The sequence below is a fragment of the Palaemon carinicauda genome, chromosome 15, assembly GCF_036898095.1.
Source record: "Palaemon carinicauda isolate YSFRI2023 chromosome 15, ASM3689809v2, whole genome shotgun sequence".
Classification (NCBI taxonomy): Eukaryota; Metazoa; Arthropoda; class Malacostraca; order Decapoda; family Palaemonidae; genus Palaemon; species Palaemon carinicauda.
In genome coordinates, this window is record NC_090739.1 from 23,353,753 (window position 1) to 23,374,357 (window position 20,605).

General features: G+C 45.3%; 1 protein-coding gene across 1 annotated transcript in view; it reads right to left on the bottom strand.

Annotated features, from left to right (window-relative positions):
- Window positions 1-3,209: 3,209 nt before the first annotated feature.
- The window catches only part of LOC137654249 (replication protein A 14 kDa subunit-like), a 39,319-nt gene continuing 21,923 nt past the window's right edge, over window positions 3,210-20,605 (bottom strand). Inside the window, exons 3-4 of the mRNA XM_068387878.1 lie at window positions 12,088-12,190; window positions 3,210-3,562 (exon numbers count right to left, since the gene is read on the bottom strand). Of these exons, the coding sequence (XP_068243979.1) occupies window positions 3,492-3,562; window positions 12,088-12,190 (174 nt within the window). The 3' untranslated portion in view covers window positions 3,210-3,491. The remainder of the gene's footprint in view (window positions 3,563-12,087; window positions 12,191-20,605) is intronic.

Below are 20,605 nucleotides of genomic sequence, written 5' to 3' on the forward strand. Positions count from 1 at the left end.
AGTTTTTACATAATCACTTTCTACGTAATTATATGTCAAGTGAGTTGTTGGTTAGGAGTTTTAGAAAAATTTTCTATCCAATTTCATATTTCAAATATTTTTCCTTTGACTTTTAGGTCCTTGAATTAGTTTTGATAATCATGAACATCGGGAGGAGAAAATCTGCATTCCACAAATTTGGAGGGTTTTTTCCTTATGACAAGGATTAGCAACTCAATCTTCATTGAAATTATTTTTAAATTAGCAATGTATTTCATAATTCACACTATATTCAATTAGATTAATATTTTTCTAATGTTAAGATTTTGAGATTGTGAAGTTTTTATTGAATAAATTTCAATTTGTTTGACCTCTTTTATTTTACGACTGTTTCACAAAATAGACGATGTATTTTATAAAAAAGGCAGGGAGTCAACAAGAGACCCCCCTTGGAGGGTTCAGTTGCCTCAAACTAAAAGAAACAACGGTGTTCCCACCTATGGGTTGTCTGAGGGTCAGTCGTTTGTTGTTCTACTCATTCCCCCCCCCCAATGGAGTATGAATGAGCAGAAACAACAGCAAGTCAAAGGCCAGTTTTATAAATATATGAGAGAGAGAGAGAGAGAGAGAGAGAGAGGAGAGAGAGAGAGAAGAGAGAGAGAGAGAGAGAGAGAGAGAGAGAGAGAAGATAAAATATGACTAAAAAATCTATAAATTTTTACAAGGTTCTTTCGTAAATAACTTTTCTCTCTCAGTGCCCACCCCCGAGAAAAACTCCCAGAAATCTGTGCGTATGTGTCTCTCTCTCAGCAAAAATCCTTTTTACATATATGCAAATTAACACCTCTCTGAGCTACCAAAATTGAATGTGTTGAGGTTTTGTTTATTAGTATTTTTTTTTCGATGAATATATGAATATCCTACAACTGAAGAAATAAGATAACAAAATATGACTAAAACATTGCTAAATAAATTTCCCCCCTTTGTGCCTGCCATGAGAAAAACTATCAGCAATCTGTGTTTCTCACTCTCTTTCTCAGTAAAAATCCTTGTTATATGTATGTAAATTAACACCCTCTCTTTACATTAAATTCTAATCTTCAACTTATTTCCTTTTCATAATATTTTATTACTCCTGCCTTATAAATTAATAAAAATCTTTTACTTTAAAATAGTAAACAGAATGAACATGACAAAATATTTATGCCTGTGTAAATTATACATAGAATTTATATCCTAAGTAGAAATAAGATTCTCCATGCGATATCATTGACACTTGGCTGGCTGTAAGCAGATATATAGTAATTTTGTTTGTTTCATAAATAAAGCTCCAAATCTGAGTATTCTCACATCTCCATGCTCGTACCCCGGCCGAGAATTGGATGGGATTTTGTCACAATCTGATTGTGCCATAAGGGAACGAGGCCTAGAAGGGTCGTTGCTGACCTTTCAAGTCGACACCAAGGTCACTAATAATTCAACTCGCCTTTGAAGACTAGGATCCTCCACAAGGCTTGAAGCCCAGTTCTTCGGAACCATGTTAGCAGGAATGCTGCAAGACTCTTCATGCTCCAAAACATTTAGAGGCTTTGCCCGGGCTTGCACCAGGATGGAAGGGACCATGTTGATGGTGTGAGCAAACACTAAAGGTGTGAGCCTATGAGTCAACAACGAAATCTCCCCGAGAGATCTTAAGCCCCTATGAATCCTGGGACTAAATGCATGTCGATGACGACTCTGATCAAGCTTAATGGGTATTATGCCCAATTTCTCCCAAAAAGGGCCAAGGTTGGATGACTTAGCCTCAACACCACTAAGTATCGCTGCCACCTAGAAACATGACCCTCCGCCTCAGGAGCAGGAACCAGGAGGGAAGTAGCTGGAAAAGGCACTGGGCAAGTGGCCACAGCGCGAGCTGGTGATGCGCCAACGATGGCAGCAACGTGATTCAACCTCGGGTCATGTGAAGACATGATTACCTTCCCAGGAATAGTCTGTCGTAGGGTCATAAGAAGCAGGGATGTGGTAGCCACTGCTTTAAGGATCTCCATCAAGAGAGCCTCACGAGACAACACTGGCTCCACTAGCTCCCGGATAGAATGCTACTAGACTGGAGTATGTGCCCAGTTCTTTGGAAGTGTAGGGCTTGCCCGTCAAAAATGCGAGAATGCTGTAAGGCTCTTCCCAACTCAAAACCTTGGGAGGCTATGCGGGTCTTGCACTAGGATGGAAGGTACCATGGAAGTAGCAGTGAGCAAACGCTATAGGCCTCAACAAACGAAATCTCCCATGGAGATCTTGATGCCCTAGAGTCCTGGGATGAAACATGTCCCACAGTGGAGAGTGACCTGCCTCTTAGGCCGATGCCACCTCTAATCAGGCTTAATGGGCATTACAGTATGCCCAATTTCTCCCACAAAGGGTCAAGGTCTGATGACTTGGACCTGACACTTTCTGGTTCTTGAGTGTCACTGCCACCTAGAAACATGACCCTTTGCTGCAGGAGCAAAGAAGCCGGGAAAGGTACTGGGAGAGCAGCCGCAGTGCAAGCTAGTTCTGCGAGGTTGCTTGCCGCGCCAATGATGGAAGGAGACATCTATCTTTTACCACAGCTGAGATCAGAGTAGAAAAGGTAAGCGTCAAATGGAGACGGTTACCTACCCTCTACAACTTGTAATGACATCTCGTTAAAAGTTCTTAAAGACGTACGACAGCTTGTACGGATTTTTTCTATGTAAAGAATGGAAGGTTTGTATTTTGTGTTGGAATAAATATATATCACATACTTTATATAAAAGCGAGGCCGAATCCGTCCAGCCTTTGTTTACGTTCACATACCTTCACCATTGCCAGGGCGCCATTTTGTGAACCTTGTAAGCGGAATTCCCATCACTACTTTTTCCTCAGTCTATATAAAGGATGAGGATCAAGCTCTTTACGGCTCACGAAGGTGCCTCATAAACAACCTTCAAGATCATCAGAACAAGGCAAACAGACATCTGATTAACTAAGGTTACCAAAAACAGCAATACACTACCATCGCCTAGCTGATGCTTGGGAGGAAGAATGGACATACACTGTTGCTATGTCCACCAGATTTCTCCTATACAGTTGTAACAAAAGTGCCCCAAGAGCTTACCCCATTAAACATGATGAGGATTTGTATTTGCATAGAAACAAATAAATTTTCAAATCACTTTTGAATTAAAGGATAAAATGAAATTTGAGTAAATAGTTTCAAATTTTATTTAGTGATTATTTTCATAAATTACTCAGGAAAGTAAATGTTTAATGAATGTATGTTGACCACTGAATTTCTAAACTAATAAAAAATTTGAAACTTTATTTCTTGAATTTAGATGAAAAAATTTTGGCAATTAAAGATTTCCTAAGTAATGCACAGTTACTGTTAAAGCTAGAGATTTTAAAATCAATAAAGAAATACAGTACCTAGTTCGACAATATAAAAATATATAATTATTTGGAGCGAAGATGTTTTTGTAATAATCCCTTTAATCAGACTTCCAAGGATTGGGACTTACAGAATGAATGAGTTTGATGGCTTGGTCATATGAATCCATATCTGAAAGTAATGATTCACATGAATAAATTTTTATTTCAAAAGTATTTTCCAAATCAAATTAGTTACATTAAAAAAGTTTCATCTTCTTACATCGTCATATTTTGTTCCAAAAATACAAATCAATTTTACTAGTGCCTTTATGCCTGTTGATGGAGTAACCTAATTGCTGATTGCCTTCTTGAAACAAGAGAAGCAATCCATTCTCAAAGATACCTCATATTGCCTATAATGTAATTGAGGTGTACACAAGTTAGGTGTGTAAAAAATAGACTTCCAGTGGAATAACGAAGCACTCTCCCCTCCTGGAGAAAGAAACGTTAGGAGTCCAAAGTATGCGACCCTATCGATCAGTCTTTCTCGCATCCTCAATGATGTCTCAACTTATTCTCCTATGGAAGCAGCAGAGCAGCCTCTATCATGAAGATTAGGAAGAGAAGGAAGAACACCATAGTAGATCTTCTCCGATCCTTGGTGATAGGAGAACTTCGCCCTTAGACATGGGAAGGGAGGAAAGCTGGTGAATGAAAGGCGGTAACCGAACCAAAAAAAATCCACAGTCAAGTGCTCAGCCCTGTGAAAATGTCACCTCATCCATCTTTATGCCAGGCATCCTGCCACTGGTGGTGGCTGAATGTAGGAATTGACAGCCCTAGCGAAAGTGGGGACCTTGTCTACCTATACGATTTTGGTAAAGGCTGGCTAGACTGCGTAGGGTTCCTTAATGTCGATGGTGTGGCTGTAAAATAAGTCCTATTTGTCTCTGAAGTTGGACCGGAGGTTTGCCTGGAAGGGGGAGGGTCCTTGGATGACTGTTCGAGGAAGAGGTTCATGGTCTCAGCAACACCGCTCAGTAGAGAAGTGAATCCTGGTTCGACCTCCTCTACTTCTCAGCTGTAAGCTCTACCAGATCCAAATAAAAACAGGGATAGTATCTCCCATTGGTCTTATTGTCTTGCGAACTTGGATGCTAACGAATCGCACTTCTTCAGAACCCAGATGGCTGACAGGTGAACCAAAAACTCCACTAATTTTGCTCCTGATATAGCAAGGGCCTTGATTTGCTGCTGCTTCTCCTTGTCTATGAGGTCTTCGCTTGAAGCATAGTAGCCCATTACCCCTGACCAGTGGTCTAACCATGATACAGCTTGCAGGGTTGACATTGCTGCGGCCTCCAAAGCCGTGAAAGTAACGGGTTGCGATGCACGTCTTTCAACTAACATAGACAAGGTCAGGATAGCAATCACTTAATCCAAAGGCAGAGGAGATGGATGAGAATCTTGTGTTACATAATACCACTTTTGCCTTGTAAAGGCTGGTGGCAAGATCTTATATGACTGGTCTGCCTTCAGGGAGTTCTTAATGAACTGATACTTGCATGTAGACGTTATTAAATTCCTATTTGTCTAGCTAGCAACAATGGAGTTCAAGTTATTGTCTAGAATCCTGAGGGAATAGCACAACTGGTCTATAGCCACCTTCCTGCCTTTGATTGGAAGCCTCGGGGCTTCTCCAAGACCATTGACACCCCTGACTAAGGCCAGAACGGCCAGTGTCCAAGTTAAAATTCTCTCGTCTAATCAGTGAAATAAAGGTCTCCAGGGCAAGACTTTGCTTTTTGCTGTAGAGCTCCTACGTCTCTCCTTAGTTGGTAAGCCGTGACGCAGTGGATCTTGATCGCCTTTGCCTGAAAACTCAAGTGTCTTGGCTGGAAATGGGTTATCTGATACTTCTAAATGATTAACCTCTTCGAGAAACTGTAGGTCCGAAGGTATTTGTTTTGGGGAGACAAACTCAATTAGAGGCTGTCTGCATTTGTCCACATACAAAATGCATCTATGTGACCTAGACCTGTGCATCTGGGGCTGAGGATCAGGGGATACTGGTCTCACTTACGATGTCCTTTAAGGGTCATATCTGGGAGCAAATACACCCGAAAACCTGAATCGCCAAAGAGCAAGAGCCCTGAATTCGACAAGGATCAAGTAATGCTTGATATTTATGCATTCTACAGTGTTCAACAGATCTGTTTGTCGGATATCAGGTAAACTTAGAGGCCTGTCTAGGCGCTTGTGTAGTAGTCTCCTTCATTTCTCAGGAATAAGACAAATTCGTAGATAATTTGTATTTTTCCTAACTATACAAAAAGGGCAGCTGACCTGAGGTGGGGTCAGGGATTGGGTCATTCATATGAAGAGAATAAGAAGTTTTGGAAAGAAGTGAAGAGAGTAAGGAAGGCTGATTCAAGAATTGAAGAGACAGTGAAAGATGGAAATGGAAGGTTGTTAAAAGGAGAGGAGGCAAGGAAAAGGTGGGCGGAATATTTTGAAAGTTTACTGAATGTTGAGGATAATAGGGAGGCAGATATAATTGCTGTTGCAGGTGTTGAGTGCCGGTGATGGGAGATGAGAATGAGAGAGAGATTACAAGAGAGGAAGTGAGGAGAGGACTAGATGAAACAAGTAGGAAAAGCATCTGGTATGGATGGTGTGAGAGCTGAGACGTTGAAGGAAGGGGGTGTGACTGTACTTGAATGGTTGGTGAGATTGTTTAATATGTTTTGTGTTGTCAATGGTACCAGTAGATTGGGTTTATGCGTGTATTGTACCACTATATAAGAGTAAGGGAGATGTGCATGAGTGTTGTAATTCAAGGGGTATTAGTTGGTTGAGTGTAGTTGGAAAAGTGTATGGTAAGAGTACTGATTAATAGGATTAAGGATAAAACAGAGAATGCAATCTTAGAAGTACAGGGTGAGTTTAGAAGAAGTAGGGGTTGTATAAATCAGATTTTTACAGTTAGGCAGATATGCGAGAAATATTTAGCAAAAGGTAAGGAGGTGTATGTTGGGTTTATGGATCTGGAGAAAGCGTATGATAGAGTTGATAGGGAAGCAATGTGGAATGTGATGAGGTTATATGGAGTTGGTGGAAGGTTGTTGCAAACAGTGAAAAGTTTCTACTGTTAGGATAGGAAATGAAGTGAGCGATTGGTTTCCGGTGAGAGTGGGGCTGAGACAGGGATGTGTGCTGTCACCGTGGTTGTTTAACATGACAAATTCGGAGATAATTTGTATTTTTCCTAACCATACAAACCTTAGCTATTTACATTGGGTTTACTTTCGGCGTAGCTGAAATTGATGAGCCAATAGATTTTTAAAGAGGGTTAACTACCCCCGCGCTAGTTAGCAGGGGGGTAGGGGAAGGGATAGCCTGGCGTTATGGGTCGCAGGGAGATCTCTTAAGAGCCCTAAGAGCCCGAGCCATGTTCCATGAAGGAGGTCTCACTTCCGACTGGGGGCAGGTAAGTTCGTAGTTTCGTATGAGCGAAGAAAGATCCAGCGAGGAGGAAATGTCTATTCCTTTCAGCCTAAAGGCCAGGCTTAAGGCTGAGCGATAGGCTTCCACCGCCGAGAGCGAAAGGCGCATTTCCTCCCACCGATATACAATAACTCCGCTATTGCTGGAATAGTGGCATCAAGGGGAGAGGTACCTCTCCCACGACACCAACCACAGAGGACTCTTCACTTCGCCTGGTAGACCCCTGCGGATGACTTTCGCAGGTGTCGAGACATCCGCTCCGCAACTTGTTGCGGAACGCCTCTCTCTGTGAGGAGATGCTGGATGGTCTCCAGGCGTTAAGCCAAAGCGATGCTACGGCTTGTGGTAGATGTTGCAGTGTGGTTGTTTGAGTAGCTCGTGTCGTGGGGGAAGCTCACTCAGGAGTTTCGTCAGGAGAGGCAGAAGTTCCGGGAACCACTCTGCATGATGCCGCAGCGGAGCTATCAGTCATCGACAGGTTGACCGATAGTCTGGTCTTGTTGAGCCCCCTTCTCAACAGACAGAACGGTGGGAAGACGTAGACGTCGATGTTGTCCCACCGTTGTAGGAAGGCATCTTGCCAGAGTGCCCTGGGGTCTGGGACTGGGAGTAGTACAGCGGCAGCTTGAAATTCAAGGCTGTCGCAAAGAGGGACACAAGGTCAGGACTTGTTGGCTACCGGGGGGGGGCACCACTCGGTACTCTCTACCTGTGAGGCCCTGCTCAGACTGTCAGAGAACACATTCCTTTGCCCGGAATGAAGCAAGCCGATAGGGTATTGAGTGGACTTCGGTTCATCTCAGTGTCTCTACTGCAAGATGAGAAAGCTGTTATGAAAAGGTACCTCCCTGCTTGTTGAAAAAAACCACTACCGTGGAGTTGTCGTTCACGGAGTGACTCGCCAGGGTCTGTTGGAAGTGTTGAAGGGCCACTCGGTACTCTCTATCTGTGAGGCCCTGCTCAGACTGTCGGAGAACACATTCCTTTGCCCGAAATGAAGCAAGCCGATAGGGTATTGAGTGGACTTCGGTTCATCTCAGTATCTTTTCTGCAAGATGAGAAAGCTGTTATGAAAAGGTACCTCCCTGCTTGTTGAAAAAAACCACTACCGTGGAGTTGTCGTTCACGGAGCGACTCGCCAGGGTCTGTTGGAAGTGTTGAAGGGCCAGAATACGGCCTTCATTCCTAGCAGATTGATGTGGAGGTACCCTTCTGGTTCTGAACATAAGCCTGATTCAGAACATGGCCCCCCCCCCCCCCCCCCCCCCCCCGTTTTGACGAGTCCGAGAACAGCATCAAATGCGGGGGAAGGACGAGAAGATCCATTCCCTTGCAAAGGTTTCCGTAGGTCAACTACCACTGCAGGTCCCAAAGGGACCAGAATGTCCGGGGAATCGTCGTCTTGATTCCACCGAGACTTGGGCCGCCAATGCAGGGATCTCATCCTGAGGCGGCCGTTGGAACTAGCCTGGCCAAGGAGGCGTAACCAAGGTTGTGCGACTCTCCTCAGCCTTGCTATCCTGTCATCTGATGGGAAGGCTTGGAGATTGGAGTCTAATATCATGCCTAGATATCCCAGTTGTTGAGATGGAAGCAGAGAAGACTTCTCGAGAATTACCATGATCCCTAGATCTTGGCAAAGTCCCAGAAGCTTGTCTCGTTGTCAAAGAAGGGTTGATTCCGAGACTGCCTGGTTAGCCAGTCATCCAGAAAGCGAAGGAGACGGATGCCGCTCCTGTGTGGCCATGAAGATAACAGGGTGAACATTCTGGTGGACATCTGCGGTGCTGTGGAGAGATCAAAACACAGCACCTTGAACTGGTATATCTTGTTGTCTAGGTTGAATTTCAAGTACTTCCTGGAAGACGGATGGATTGGGATCTGGAAGTACCCGTCCTTCAGATCCAGTGTGCACATGAAGTCTTGTGGTCTCACTACAAGCCTGATCGACTCTGCTGTTCAACGCTGAACGAAGTTTGTTCGACAAACTTGTTCAGGGCTGAAAGATCGAGACAGGTCTCCAGCCTTCAGCCGCTTTCTTATTGACTGAAGAAGCCCCCCCGCTGGGGGGAAGGGAATCGAACGATCCTGAGGAGTAGAGATGATGGGGCCTGCCTGAAAAGGAGGAGAAGAATGTTGCCCAGACCTCTCTGATGATTCTTCCTGCTCTTGCACGTGCCATGCTCTGCGTTTACGGGGTGAAGATCGTGATCTGGAAGTACGCGCTCCAGAAGACTTGCCAGGTTGCCCGTGTTGCGAAAACCCGACGGGAATCGCAGTCGAAATCGCCCTGGCGCTCGCGTGATGTAAATCGTTGGTTCGCGCTCGGGCGAACGTGGGTGCGCAGGTGAGGGCGAGCGCTGGCAGTCGGGAAACCGATGGAGCGTAGGCGAGCGATGGCTCGCTGGCGCTCGCCCATGGAAAACCGTTTTTTCGCATGCGGGCGAACATGGGTGCGCATGTGCGCGGTCGTAAGGGCGAGCGCAGGCGGCCGGGAGACCGATGGCACGTCAGCGAGTGATGGCTCGTAGGCGGGCGAAGGCGCGTTGGCGCATAGCGACCGATCGCGTACAGGAGAGTTAACGCGTGGGAGCGTAGGAAACCTACGACGATTGAAGCGTTGGCGCGTTGAAAACGCTTGTGCGCAAGCAAAGAATCGCGCGGGCGCTAAGGAGATTGCTGGCACGCAAGGAGAGCCCAGGGGTGCCTGTGAGGTGTCTCCTGGGCGGCGCGGTGAGAAGTGGAAGCGTGCTGGAACTGGAACCGCGAGTGGGCGCGCTTGGCGCGAAACTCCAGAAAGGCGCTGCGAGTCCAGAACCTGTGAGCGCCTGTGCGCTAGCGTAGGAACTTCTTGAACTGCGCGCAACGAGGCAGGAATCGGGAGATCGTAGGCGCGTAGTTGCGTGGCCAGAAGATATGCGCCGCCAGACGATATCAGTGAGGGTGCAGAACCAGAGAGATCGTTGGTGCACAAGGAGCGTAGCCGCACAGAAGGTCCCAGAAGCGTTGGCGATCAGGAGATCTACGGTGAGAGTCGGCTACATGAGATCACTGGAGTGTTGATTCAGCAGAAGACTGGTCCACAGCAGGAGAGTATTTGCGAACTACTGCGCGCGAGCACGCAGGAGATCGAGGTTGCACAGGTAAAAAACCTGGCACTAAGGGACTTACTCACATTGTGAGAGAAGCCCTTAGCCCCGAAGGGACCGGTGCCCGTCGGAAAACGGGGTGGAGTGGCGCCCACTGCGCATCAGCGTCCAGGAACGGAGATGGAAGACAAGGTCTAGCAGGTGTTGGAGATCGCGAACAATCTGCCGAAAGGTCTAGCGAAGCAGCTGTAACAGTCTGTTCTCGTCGAGGAGGATCCTCTGCGGCTGAAGATGAAGACGACCACGAACAGGAGCACCATCATCAGTCCTCCGAAGAGGAGTCTCTGTTAGTGAACTCCCCGAGGGGGAGAGACACTCGAAGGAGAGACCGTTGGACTCAGCTGCCCCCTCGAAGGATGTTCGGAGGGGGGAACTGAGCCTTCAGCAACAACAGCAGGGGAGTCCTCCGAAGAGGAGTCTCTACGAGTGTCCTTCTCGCGAACGAGAGAGGAGAACACTTCGTAGAAGAGACCAGAAGAACTGATGAAGGTGCCCCTTAGGGCCGTTGGATCAGCAAGCTGACCATAAAGAGAAACCCTCCGAAGAGGAGCTCCTGCAGCTGCCCAGCCCCCTTGACATAGCTGCAAGTGCGATCGCTCAGCACCAAGAGCGTAATCGCACAAATTCCATGGTCCGGCCTTGCAACCGCTCCGCCCCTAGAGCATGGTTACAAAAGAGGTCGCTCAGCACCAAGAGCAACCGCCCGAGGACCTGGGAAGGGAAGTTACCCACCCAAGAAGGCGAAACTCCTGAGCGTTCTAATGAACTAAGGAGCTGACAGTTGTCACGGGAGAACTTCTAGGAGAAGGAAACACGCCCATGACGAAGTCGTAGAGGAGGCGGCAACAGCAGACTCCCCAGGCCCCAACAAGACAGCTCTGCTTCGTTGGCACATTAGGCAAACGAAAAACTAGATAGTTAACTGTGAAAACAAAATAATTAGTTAACATTTATTCCCCCGGGGGAACTCCGAAGAGGAACCCCTGAGGGAAAAGAACATAAGAATTACGCACCAGGAATGCGCCCTCCTTCCCCACTGACACTTACGGGAAGGGGGGGAAGGTGGAGAACTGTAACAAAACAGAATTATAACAATTATAATTATGTAATTCATCTAAGAATGTTCACTAATCGTAAGAACGAATGAACCCTGAAGGGAAGCGTTCTACACAGAGCTGAAAAGTTAACAAATACAATTAGATTTGATTAAAAATAATTGAGACAAAATAAACGGAGTAGCAACTCAACCTGCAACGGGAAGGAAGCTACCGTAAATCGTAATAAAAGGGTGAACGACCTCAAGGAGAGAGAGAGAGACCGTAGTCAAACTAAACTCCCATGTTCCCTACGCTGATAGACCAAGTTCCCCGTAGGGAAGGAGGAACAGCGGAGAAACAGATTAATAAATAAAGTCCAGCGATGACGATTCCCCACGGCGTCCGCCGAAGGGAGACCGAAGGACCAAGGGAGAGATCGCGACCCATGAAATGTCACCGTGGGGGCCTGGGACCACACGGAGATGTTGTCGTACAATTGAGTGGACTTCCTACACACAAACACAGCACAAACACTGAAAAGGAAACACTGTATTTCTATACTCAAATATATACATAAACATAAGAATGTTTACATATATATTAAGTATAAGAAAAGTAAGTAATTAAGTAAAGACAAAACATTAATGGCTGCCATGCAAGGACAGGACAGAGACGTCTGTTCATCGTCAAAGCCAAAAGTGAAGTGAAGCATTTCACCGGTGTGTGAGGGGGGGGGGGAGGGGTAGCTAGCTACCACTCCCCTACCCCCTTGCTAACTAGCGCGGGGGTAATTAACCCTCGTTAAAATTCTAATGGCTCGTCATTTCAGCTACGCCGAAAGTAAACCCTATGTAAATAGCGTGGTTTTCATTTCAGTTACGAAACAAACTCATATTAAATAGTGTAGTTTGTATTCCAGTTACGGAACAAACGAGTTTAAAATCAAAAACTTTCCTTTGTTTCCTAAAATTTCTTACAGCATAAAACAATGGTAATTCATACAAAAGCCAAAACTACCCTACCAAAATCACTTGCTTCTCGTGAGGGGAATGTTACATAGGTTTCACACAAAACCTGTTTGCTTTGACCTATGCCGTGACATTCGATCAATCCTTCGACATTTTCCTGAAATATAATGGAAAAACAATTGTTAAGTGTTCTTGGGAGCAAATTTAATGAAACTTCTAATAATCAAAAGTTGTCACTGTACATAGTCATCTTAATCAGTTAAAAGCTTTTAACACTAAAAGATTCATGACTACAATACCATCTTAATGTACAGTAATGCAGTTGACACCAAGTATAAAATTGTACTGTATATAAAATTAACGATTAGTTTCAAAAAGACAAATTCGTAGATAATTTGTATTTTTCCTAACTATACAAACCTTAGCTATTTAATAGGGGTATTACTTACGGCGTAGCTGAAATGACGAGCCATCAGAATTTCAACGAGGGTTTACTACCCCATCGCTAGTTAGCGGGGGTAGGGGAGGGTAGCTTACTAACCACCCCCCCTCACACACACCTGTGCTTGAGCTCACTTTGCTTGGAGGTAGGACTTCAAGGGGGATAGGGCTGGCAGGCAAATTTGATTAAATAGCTAAGGTTTGTATAGTTAGGAAAAATACAAATTATCTACGAATTTGTCATTTGTTCCGTAACTGACATACAAACCACGTTATTTAATAGGGGTGACTCACCCATTAGGAAGGGTGGGAGTCCCAGCCAGTACTGGCTTTTGGCTTTGCCCGGGGGCTCGTTATTTGAGTGTGTAAGCACTCAAAAATAAGGAGTCCCTGCACCTCGCTAGAACCTTGCTACGCAAGGACTGCGGCCTACGCAAGCTGTGTGTGAAGGTATAATAAAGTGTGACTCGTCCTAGGAAGTTGACCTGTACTCCTTTAGATGGAAACTTTAGGCTAGGACTCTCCCAATACCACCTCGTCAGGGTATGGGGACATGACAGTATTAGCTTAATACTAGGAACACAAGGAAACATGGTTTACCTGCAGTGGTTTGAGGTCAGCTGTACAGAGAACCCAGGATGCTGCTTTCCCCAAGAGGGGAGGATGAAGAAAAGAATAAGGGCCAGACAAACCTTTTCATTCATGCAGACTAAGACCGGGTAACAATGCCCTCAACCTATCGTATCGAGCCTCCTGTGGGTCACATCTTGCAGGTAGTGGGATGTGAAGGTCGTCTGACGCTTCCACACCCCAGCTTGAAGAAACTGCGTCACTGAGAAATACTTTTTGAAGGCCAGAGACGTAGCTACGCCCCTGACATCATGTGCTCTAGGGCGACGTGAAGGAGGGGGGTCTGGATTCAGGGACAGATGAATCACCCTACGAATCCATGCCGAGATGGTGTTCTTGGTGACCCTCCTCTTAGTCCTCCCTGTGCTAACAAAAAACGCTTGTACCCGAGGACGGACTGCAGCCGTTCTCTCGAGATATAACCTCAAACTCCTTACTGGGCACAGTAGATGGTCTGGGTCATCTGTTACAGAACGCAGACTCGAAATCTGGAGGGAGTCAAACCGAGGGTCCGCTACCCCCGGATTCTGAGTCTTAGCAATAAACTTAGGGACGAATTTGAACGTTACCTCCCCCCATCCCCTTGAATGGGCGATGTCATACGAGAGGCCATGAACTTCACCGACTCGCTTGGCCGAAGCCAAAGCTAGTAGGGACACCATCTTCCAAGTTAGGTGCCAATCTGAAGCCTGGCGTAATGGTTCATGGGGAGGTCTCTTAAGAGACCTGAGAACTCGAACCACGTTCCATGGAGGAGGTCTCACTTCCGACTGAGGGCAGGTAACTAAGCATGAGTAGGGAAGGTTCCAGCGAAGAAGAAACGTCCATTCCTTTGAGCCTGAAGGCTAGACTTAAGGCTGAGCGATAGCCTTTCACCGCCGAGATTGAAAGGTGCATTTCTTCCCGCAAATACACGAGGAACTCCGCTATTGTTGGAATAGTGGCATCGAGTGGAAAGATACCCCTTCCACGACACCAACCACAGAAGACTTTCCGCTTTGCCTGGTAGACAGATGCGGATGATTTTCGCAGATGTCCAGACATCCTGATCGCAACTTGTCGAGAAAATCCCCTCTCAGCGAGGAGATGCTGGATAGTCTCCAGGCGTGAAGTCGTGGTGAAGCTACGGCTTTGTGGAAGATGTTGGCATGTGGTTGTCTGAGTAGATCGTGTCACGGAGGGAGTTCTCTCGGAAGTTCCGTTAGCAGTTGCAGAAGTTCCGGAAACCATTCCGCGTGATGCTATAGCGGAGCTATGAGGGTCATTGACAGATTGACCGATATTCTGGTCTTGTTGAGCACCCTCCTCATCAGACAGAACAGGGGAAAGGCGTACACGTCGATGTTGTCTCACCGTTGTTGGAAAACATCTTGCCTTGGGATCCGGGACTGGGGAGCAGTACAGCGGAAGCTTGAAGTTCAGAGCTGTCACGAACAGATCCACAGTCGGGGAACCACAAAGTCAGGACTTTGTTGGCTACTAGATGATCCAAAGACCACTCGGTACTCACTATCTGAGACGCTCTGCTCAGATTGTCGGCGAGCACATTCCTCTTGCCTGGAATGAAACGTGCCGATAGTGGAATCGAGTGGACTTCGGTCCATCTCAGTATCTCTACTGCCAGATGGGATAGATGCTCCGAAAAGGTACCTCCTTGCTTGTTGATGTAAGCCACTACTGTGGTGTTGTCGCTCATCACCATCACAGAGTGACCCGCCAGGTATTGTTGTAACTGTTGAAGGGCCAAGAAAACGGCCTTCATCTCTAGAAGATTTATATGGAGGCACTTTTCTGATTCTGACCACAGGACTGAGGTCGTGTGGTGCAGAATGTGGGCCACCCCCACCCCTTTCGTTGAGGCGTCCGAAAACAGCATCAAATCCGGGGGGAGGACGAGAAGATCCACTCCTCTTCATAGGTTCTCGTCTATCACCCACCACTGGAGGTCCGTCCGTTCTGCAGGTCCCATAAGGATCATGACGTCCGGGGAATCGCAACCTTGATTCCACCGGGACTTGAGTTGCCACTGGAGGGATCTCATCCTGAGGCGACCATTGGGAACTAGACGAGCCAAAGATGAGAGGTGACCGAGGAGACGTAACCACGATTGGGCTGGAAGCTCTTCTCGTCTGAGAAAAGGGCTTGCGACCTTCCTCAGCCTTGCTATCCTGTCGTCTGATGGGGAGGCTTTGTGGAGATTGGTGTCTATAATTATGCCTAGATATACCAGTCTTTGAGTGGGAAGCAGAGAGACTTCTCGAAATTTACCATGATCCCCAGATCCTGGCAAAGTCCCAGAAGTTTGTCTCGGTGTTGAAGAAGGGATGACACCGAGTCTGCTAGGATCAGCCAGTCGTCCCGGTAACGGAGGAGACGGATGCCAATCCCGTGTGCCCATGACGATATTAGGGTGAACACTGTGAAAACCTGTGGTGCTGTGGAGAGACAGAAACACAGCACCTTGAACTGGTACTCCTTGTTGTCTAGGCTGAATCTTAAGTACTTCCTTGAAGATGGATGGACTGGGATCTGGAAGTACGCGTCCTTCAGATCCAGTGTACACATGAAGTCTTGTGGTCTCACTGCAAGTCTGACCGTGTCTGCTGTCTTCATGCTGAACGGAGTTTGTTTGACAAACTTGTTCAGAGCCGAGAGGTCGATGACTGGTCTCCAGCCTCCAGACGCCTTCTTTACAATAAAGTCAACTGAAGAAGCCTGGGGACCCGTCGAGGACTTCTTGGATAGCGCTCTTCTTCAACATGGTCTGGACTTCTGCCCTTGCTGATCCCATGGCAAGGGAGCTCAATGACACTGGATTCGTCGTCAAGGGAGGTAGAGATGTTGTGAACGGGACGCGATATCCCTGACCGATTACGGATATCGTCCAGGAATCGGCCCCGAGTTGATGCCACCTGTCTGCACAACTTTGTAGGCATCCCCCCATTGGTGGACATGCAGGGGGACTGCCAATCCTAGCGTTTGCGGCCTCGGCTGCTCCCTCTAGGATTTTTCCCTCCCCTGGAGGACCTTTTGCCAAGGACAGGGCTTAGACACCACTGTCTTCGCTGCCGTTGTCGGTTTTGTGGTCTTGGTAGGACGGGACTGCTGGGCTGCTGGAGGCTTATAGTGCTTGGATGTCAAAGCCCTATGTAGGAGGGAGTCTTGGGGGACTTCCTCCACCTCTCAGCAGCATGTTCCACGTCTTTAGGCTCAAACAGATTCGTTCCCTCCACGGAAGAATGCCTGAGCCTGCTTATCTCGGTGCTAGGGACCTTCTGATGGAACCTCTCAGCCACCGCATCCCGACGTTTCAGGATGGTGTTCGCCCACAAGTTCGAGACTTGGTGGGCCAGAAACTCAATCGTGCGAGTGCTTGAGAGGAGGAATGTCTCCATAATGAATGAATGAATGATTTAAAAGTTTTCAGGCATCCTGACATCTAAGGTCATTGACGCCGGTAACATCTAATTTATGTATACAAAAATAAAAAATAAAATAAAATAAAAATTAAATAGTATTCAATTAAAATCATAAAAATTGAATGTCATAAAAGTTAAATATTTTTCAGAAGACCTGCTTCTGAAATAAATCTAAAAATGCCACTTGCATGGTAGGACACATCATTTCCAAGAATCTTGGCAAGGATGAACCTGCCACCCTCACCTCGAGCCTCAAACAAATATCTATTCCGCAAGCTGTTATAATTGGGGCATTCGGTCAACAAATGCCTTACTGTTAGAGGTACTAAGCAGTCATCACAATACGGTTGGTGTTGGCCCTTCAGCAGAAACTCGTGTGTCAACCGAGTGTGACCAATACGGAGACGACAAAGAGACGTCTCCCATTTTCGGGGCATCATATTATACCTCCAAGGAGATATGTCATTTGCTATCTCTCGCATTTTATTGCCATCTTGACTATCCCATTGCTGTTGCCATTTATTGCAAACCAAGTTCTTGATGACAGGTAAGAAATCATTACAGGCAATGGGATACCTTCTTGGCAGCAACTCGGATGCAGCCTCCTTAGCCAGTGAATCTGCCTTCTCATTCCCAGACACACCTACATGTGCTGGAACCCAACAAAATTGAACTGTTATACCTCTCCGTCCAATAATAAAAAGCCATTCTAAAATCTTTAAAACTAGAGGGTTATTAGAATTAAAAACTTCCATAGCTTGAAGGACACTCCTTGCATCACTAAAAATTGTAAAATTACCCTCCTTCTCCAACGCTATTTTCTCAATAGCGGTTAATATGCCATACAGTTCGGCAGTAAATATGGAAGCGGTCAGAGGAAGTGCACCTCTACAATTAAAACCATTACTATGTACTCCAAATCCAACGCCAGCATCAGATTTGGAGCCATCAGTATAGATAAAAGTTGATCCTCTATGTTCTTTAACATGTTCATTAAAAAGAGACCTGGCTTCTAGGTCTGACATATTCTTCTTATCTCCAATAAAATATTTACAAAAAGATATCTCTGGTAACTTCCATGGAGGCGTTGATGATACCTTGAATGGAAGTACCTTATTTCTAATTATATCCAGACTATTTAATAATCGTTTCACCCGAAAGCCATAAGGTTGAGGAGATTTTGGGTGCAACTCAAAGTATGATGCGTGTCTTACAAGGCTTGCAGTCTGAAAGGCTAGAGAGTTAGGGAGTCTTTGCAATCTAAACCAATACCGAAGAACGGAAGACATTCGGTAAAGGTCTAGAGGTAACTCTCCAGCATCAACAAGGAGACTTGGGATAGGCGAGGTTTTAAAAGCTCCAGTAGACAATCTAATACCTGCATGATGTATCGAGTCTAATATTTTTAACCGGCTTGAGGTGGCTGAAGAATATACCTCGCAACCATAACTAATTTTGGAAAAAATCAAGGCCTTGTATAATTTTAAAATAGTATTGCGGTCTGCCCCCCATGATGTATGGGACAATACTTTTAAGATATTCAGAGCTTCAACACATTTAGCTTTTAATGCTTTTAAGTGAGAAACCCATGTAAGCCTACAATCAAATATCAAACCTAAAAATTTAGCTTCTCTTGCACATGGTATCCGTTGACCTTTAATGTATATATCCGGGTCTGGATGTACTCCCCGGATACGACAAAAATGGACAATGGTAGTTTTACTTGTCGAGAACTTAAATCCATTTATGTCAGCCCACTGGATAATTTTATCAATAGAGAGTTGGATTTTTCTCTCAACCATTGCCATTTTAGTGCCAGCAAATGATATTGAGAGATCATCCACAAATAATGTTGAGAGAACATCCTGGGGAATGGCTGAGGATATCCCATTAATTGCTAGTGCAAAAAGGGTTACACTCAGCACACTACCCTGATGAACTCCTTCTTCCTGGCACTTACTCTCTGATAGAGTTTCCCCCACTCTCACTTGAAAAACTCTACGTGAAAGAAATGCCTGAATAAATAGTGGCAGCTCTCCTCTCAATCCCAATTCATGAATGGTTTTAAGAATACCATATCTCCATGTGGTATCATATGCCTTTTCAAGGTCAAAAAATACTGTAACATGGTGCTGTTTGGAAGCAAAGGCTTCACAAATAGAAGACTCTAGTCGTATCAACACATCAGTCGTTGAGTGCATTTTTCGGAATCCACATTGAATCGGTGATAAAATACCTTTCTTTTCAAGGTACCATATCAGCCTTGCATTGACCATCTTCTCCATGATTTTACATAAACAAGATGTCAATGCAATTGGACGATAGTTTGCTGCTAAAAACTTGTCTTTACCGGGTTTTAAAAAGGCTAAAATAATGGCTAGTTCCCAAACACTTGGGTAACTATGATCATGCCATATTCTATTAAAAATACTTAAAATAAATAGCTTTGTATTAAAATGTACATGTTTAATCATTGCATATGGAATTCCATCGGGTCCAGGGGCTGTATCATTGCAATGAGCAAGTGCGGAATCAAATTCTCTTTCAGTGAAAGGAGAATTATACGACTCTTCCCTTCTTGTTGCAAAATTTAAAATTTTCTTTTCTTCAGTGCTCCTATACTGGTGACCAGGGGCTCCTTCACACTTGCTGGATACATTTGAAAAATGATTAGCCAGGGCATTGCTAACATCATTTGCTTCGGTTACATACTGGCCATTCACCTTCAACACTGGTGGTGGGTTGGGGGTGAATTTGCCAGCTATCTTTTTTACTTTCCTCCACACAGCAGATGGTGGTGTCCTACTGTTAATGGAGGAAACAAAAGACATCCATGACTGGCGCCTTGCTTCTTTCATGGCACGACGGAACTGTGCTCTACATTTCTTGTACATAATTAAATTTTCATCAGTTTTGCGTCTACGCAATCGTGTTAGAGATCTTCTTGTGGCTCTGTGGAGGGCAGTTAGTTCTGAAGACCACCACGGGACGGGTCGTCGTTTGAATAACCCTGTTGTTTTGGGAATTGAATTGACTCCTGCTGTATGGAGAGTTCCATTCAGTAAGTCTATGGCATCATCGATATTTTCAACTTGTCCTGCATCCCCCTCAATTTCGCTTAGTTCACGAAATTTATCCCAGTCCGCCTTGTCAAGATTCCATCGTGGCGATCCCTGTAAAGGTGGACCATTGTTGGTGTTTATAATGATTGGTGAGTGATCACTAGTATGCCAATCATCTAATGTTCTCCAATCGAAGTCGAGAAGGCAATTAGAGCTTACGATTGATAGGTCAATACATGACAAGGTACCTGTCTGGACATGAAAGTGTGTGGGCTCTCCTGTATTAAGGAGTCCCACATCTTCATTTTCCACAACTGATGATATGATATTTCCCCTCGTGTTTGCTAAAACATCACCCCACAAAGGGTGTCTACCATTCAAATCTCCAAGTAAAAGGAAAGGTTGAGGGAGTTGTTGAATCACCTCCACTAAGTTGTCATACAAAATGTTATCATTTGGAGGCAAGTACAGAGAACAAATTGTATATTTTCGCCCTATGTCGATCTGTACAACCACTGCCTGCAGAGGTGTACGAATAGACAGAGAAACTTGGGGAACATCTCGACGAACGTATATGAGACTTCCGCCATGGCTCCCCACTTGGTGATCATATGGTGTCCTATAACTAATGTATTCGCGAGGGCAAGGGGTATTATGATCAAGTTTGCTCTCCTGTAGACAAATAATTATGGGGGAATGCTCATGAATAAGGAGCTTAAGTTCTTCATATTTGGCCCTTAAACCCTGACAATTCCATTGCAAAATGGAGGAAAAAACTATGGTTTATAATTTGGTAGACCCCTTGGATGGAGTCTTCCCATTAGCAGTGTTTGATCAAACACTATTTTTTGGTGGTTTTATTAAAGAGGGTCTTGATAGACTGGGTTTAGAATTTATGATTTTCTTTTTGTCTTTTTGATCTGATTGTTGAGGAGGTTGGTGGACCTCCACTTGAATTTCCGATTTATTTAAATTGACTTCCAGATCAGATATATCAACTGACAAATCATCATACTTATT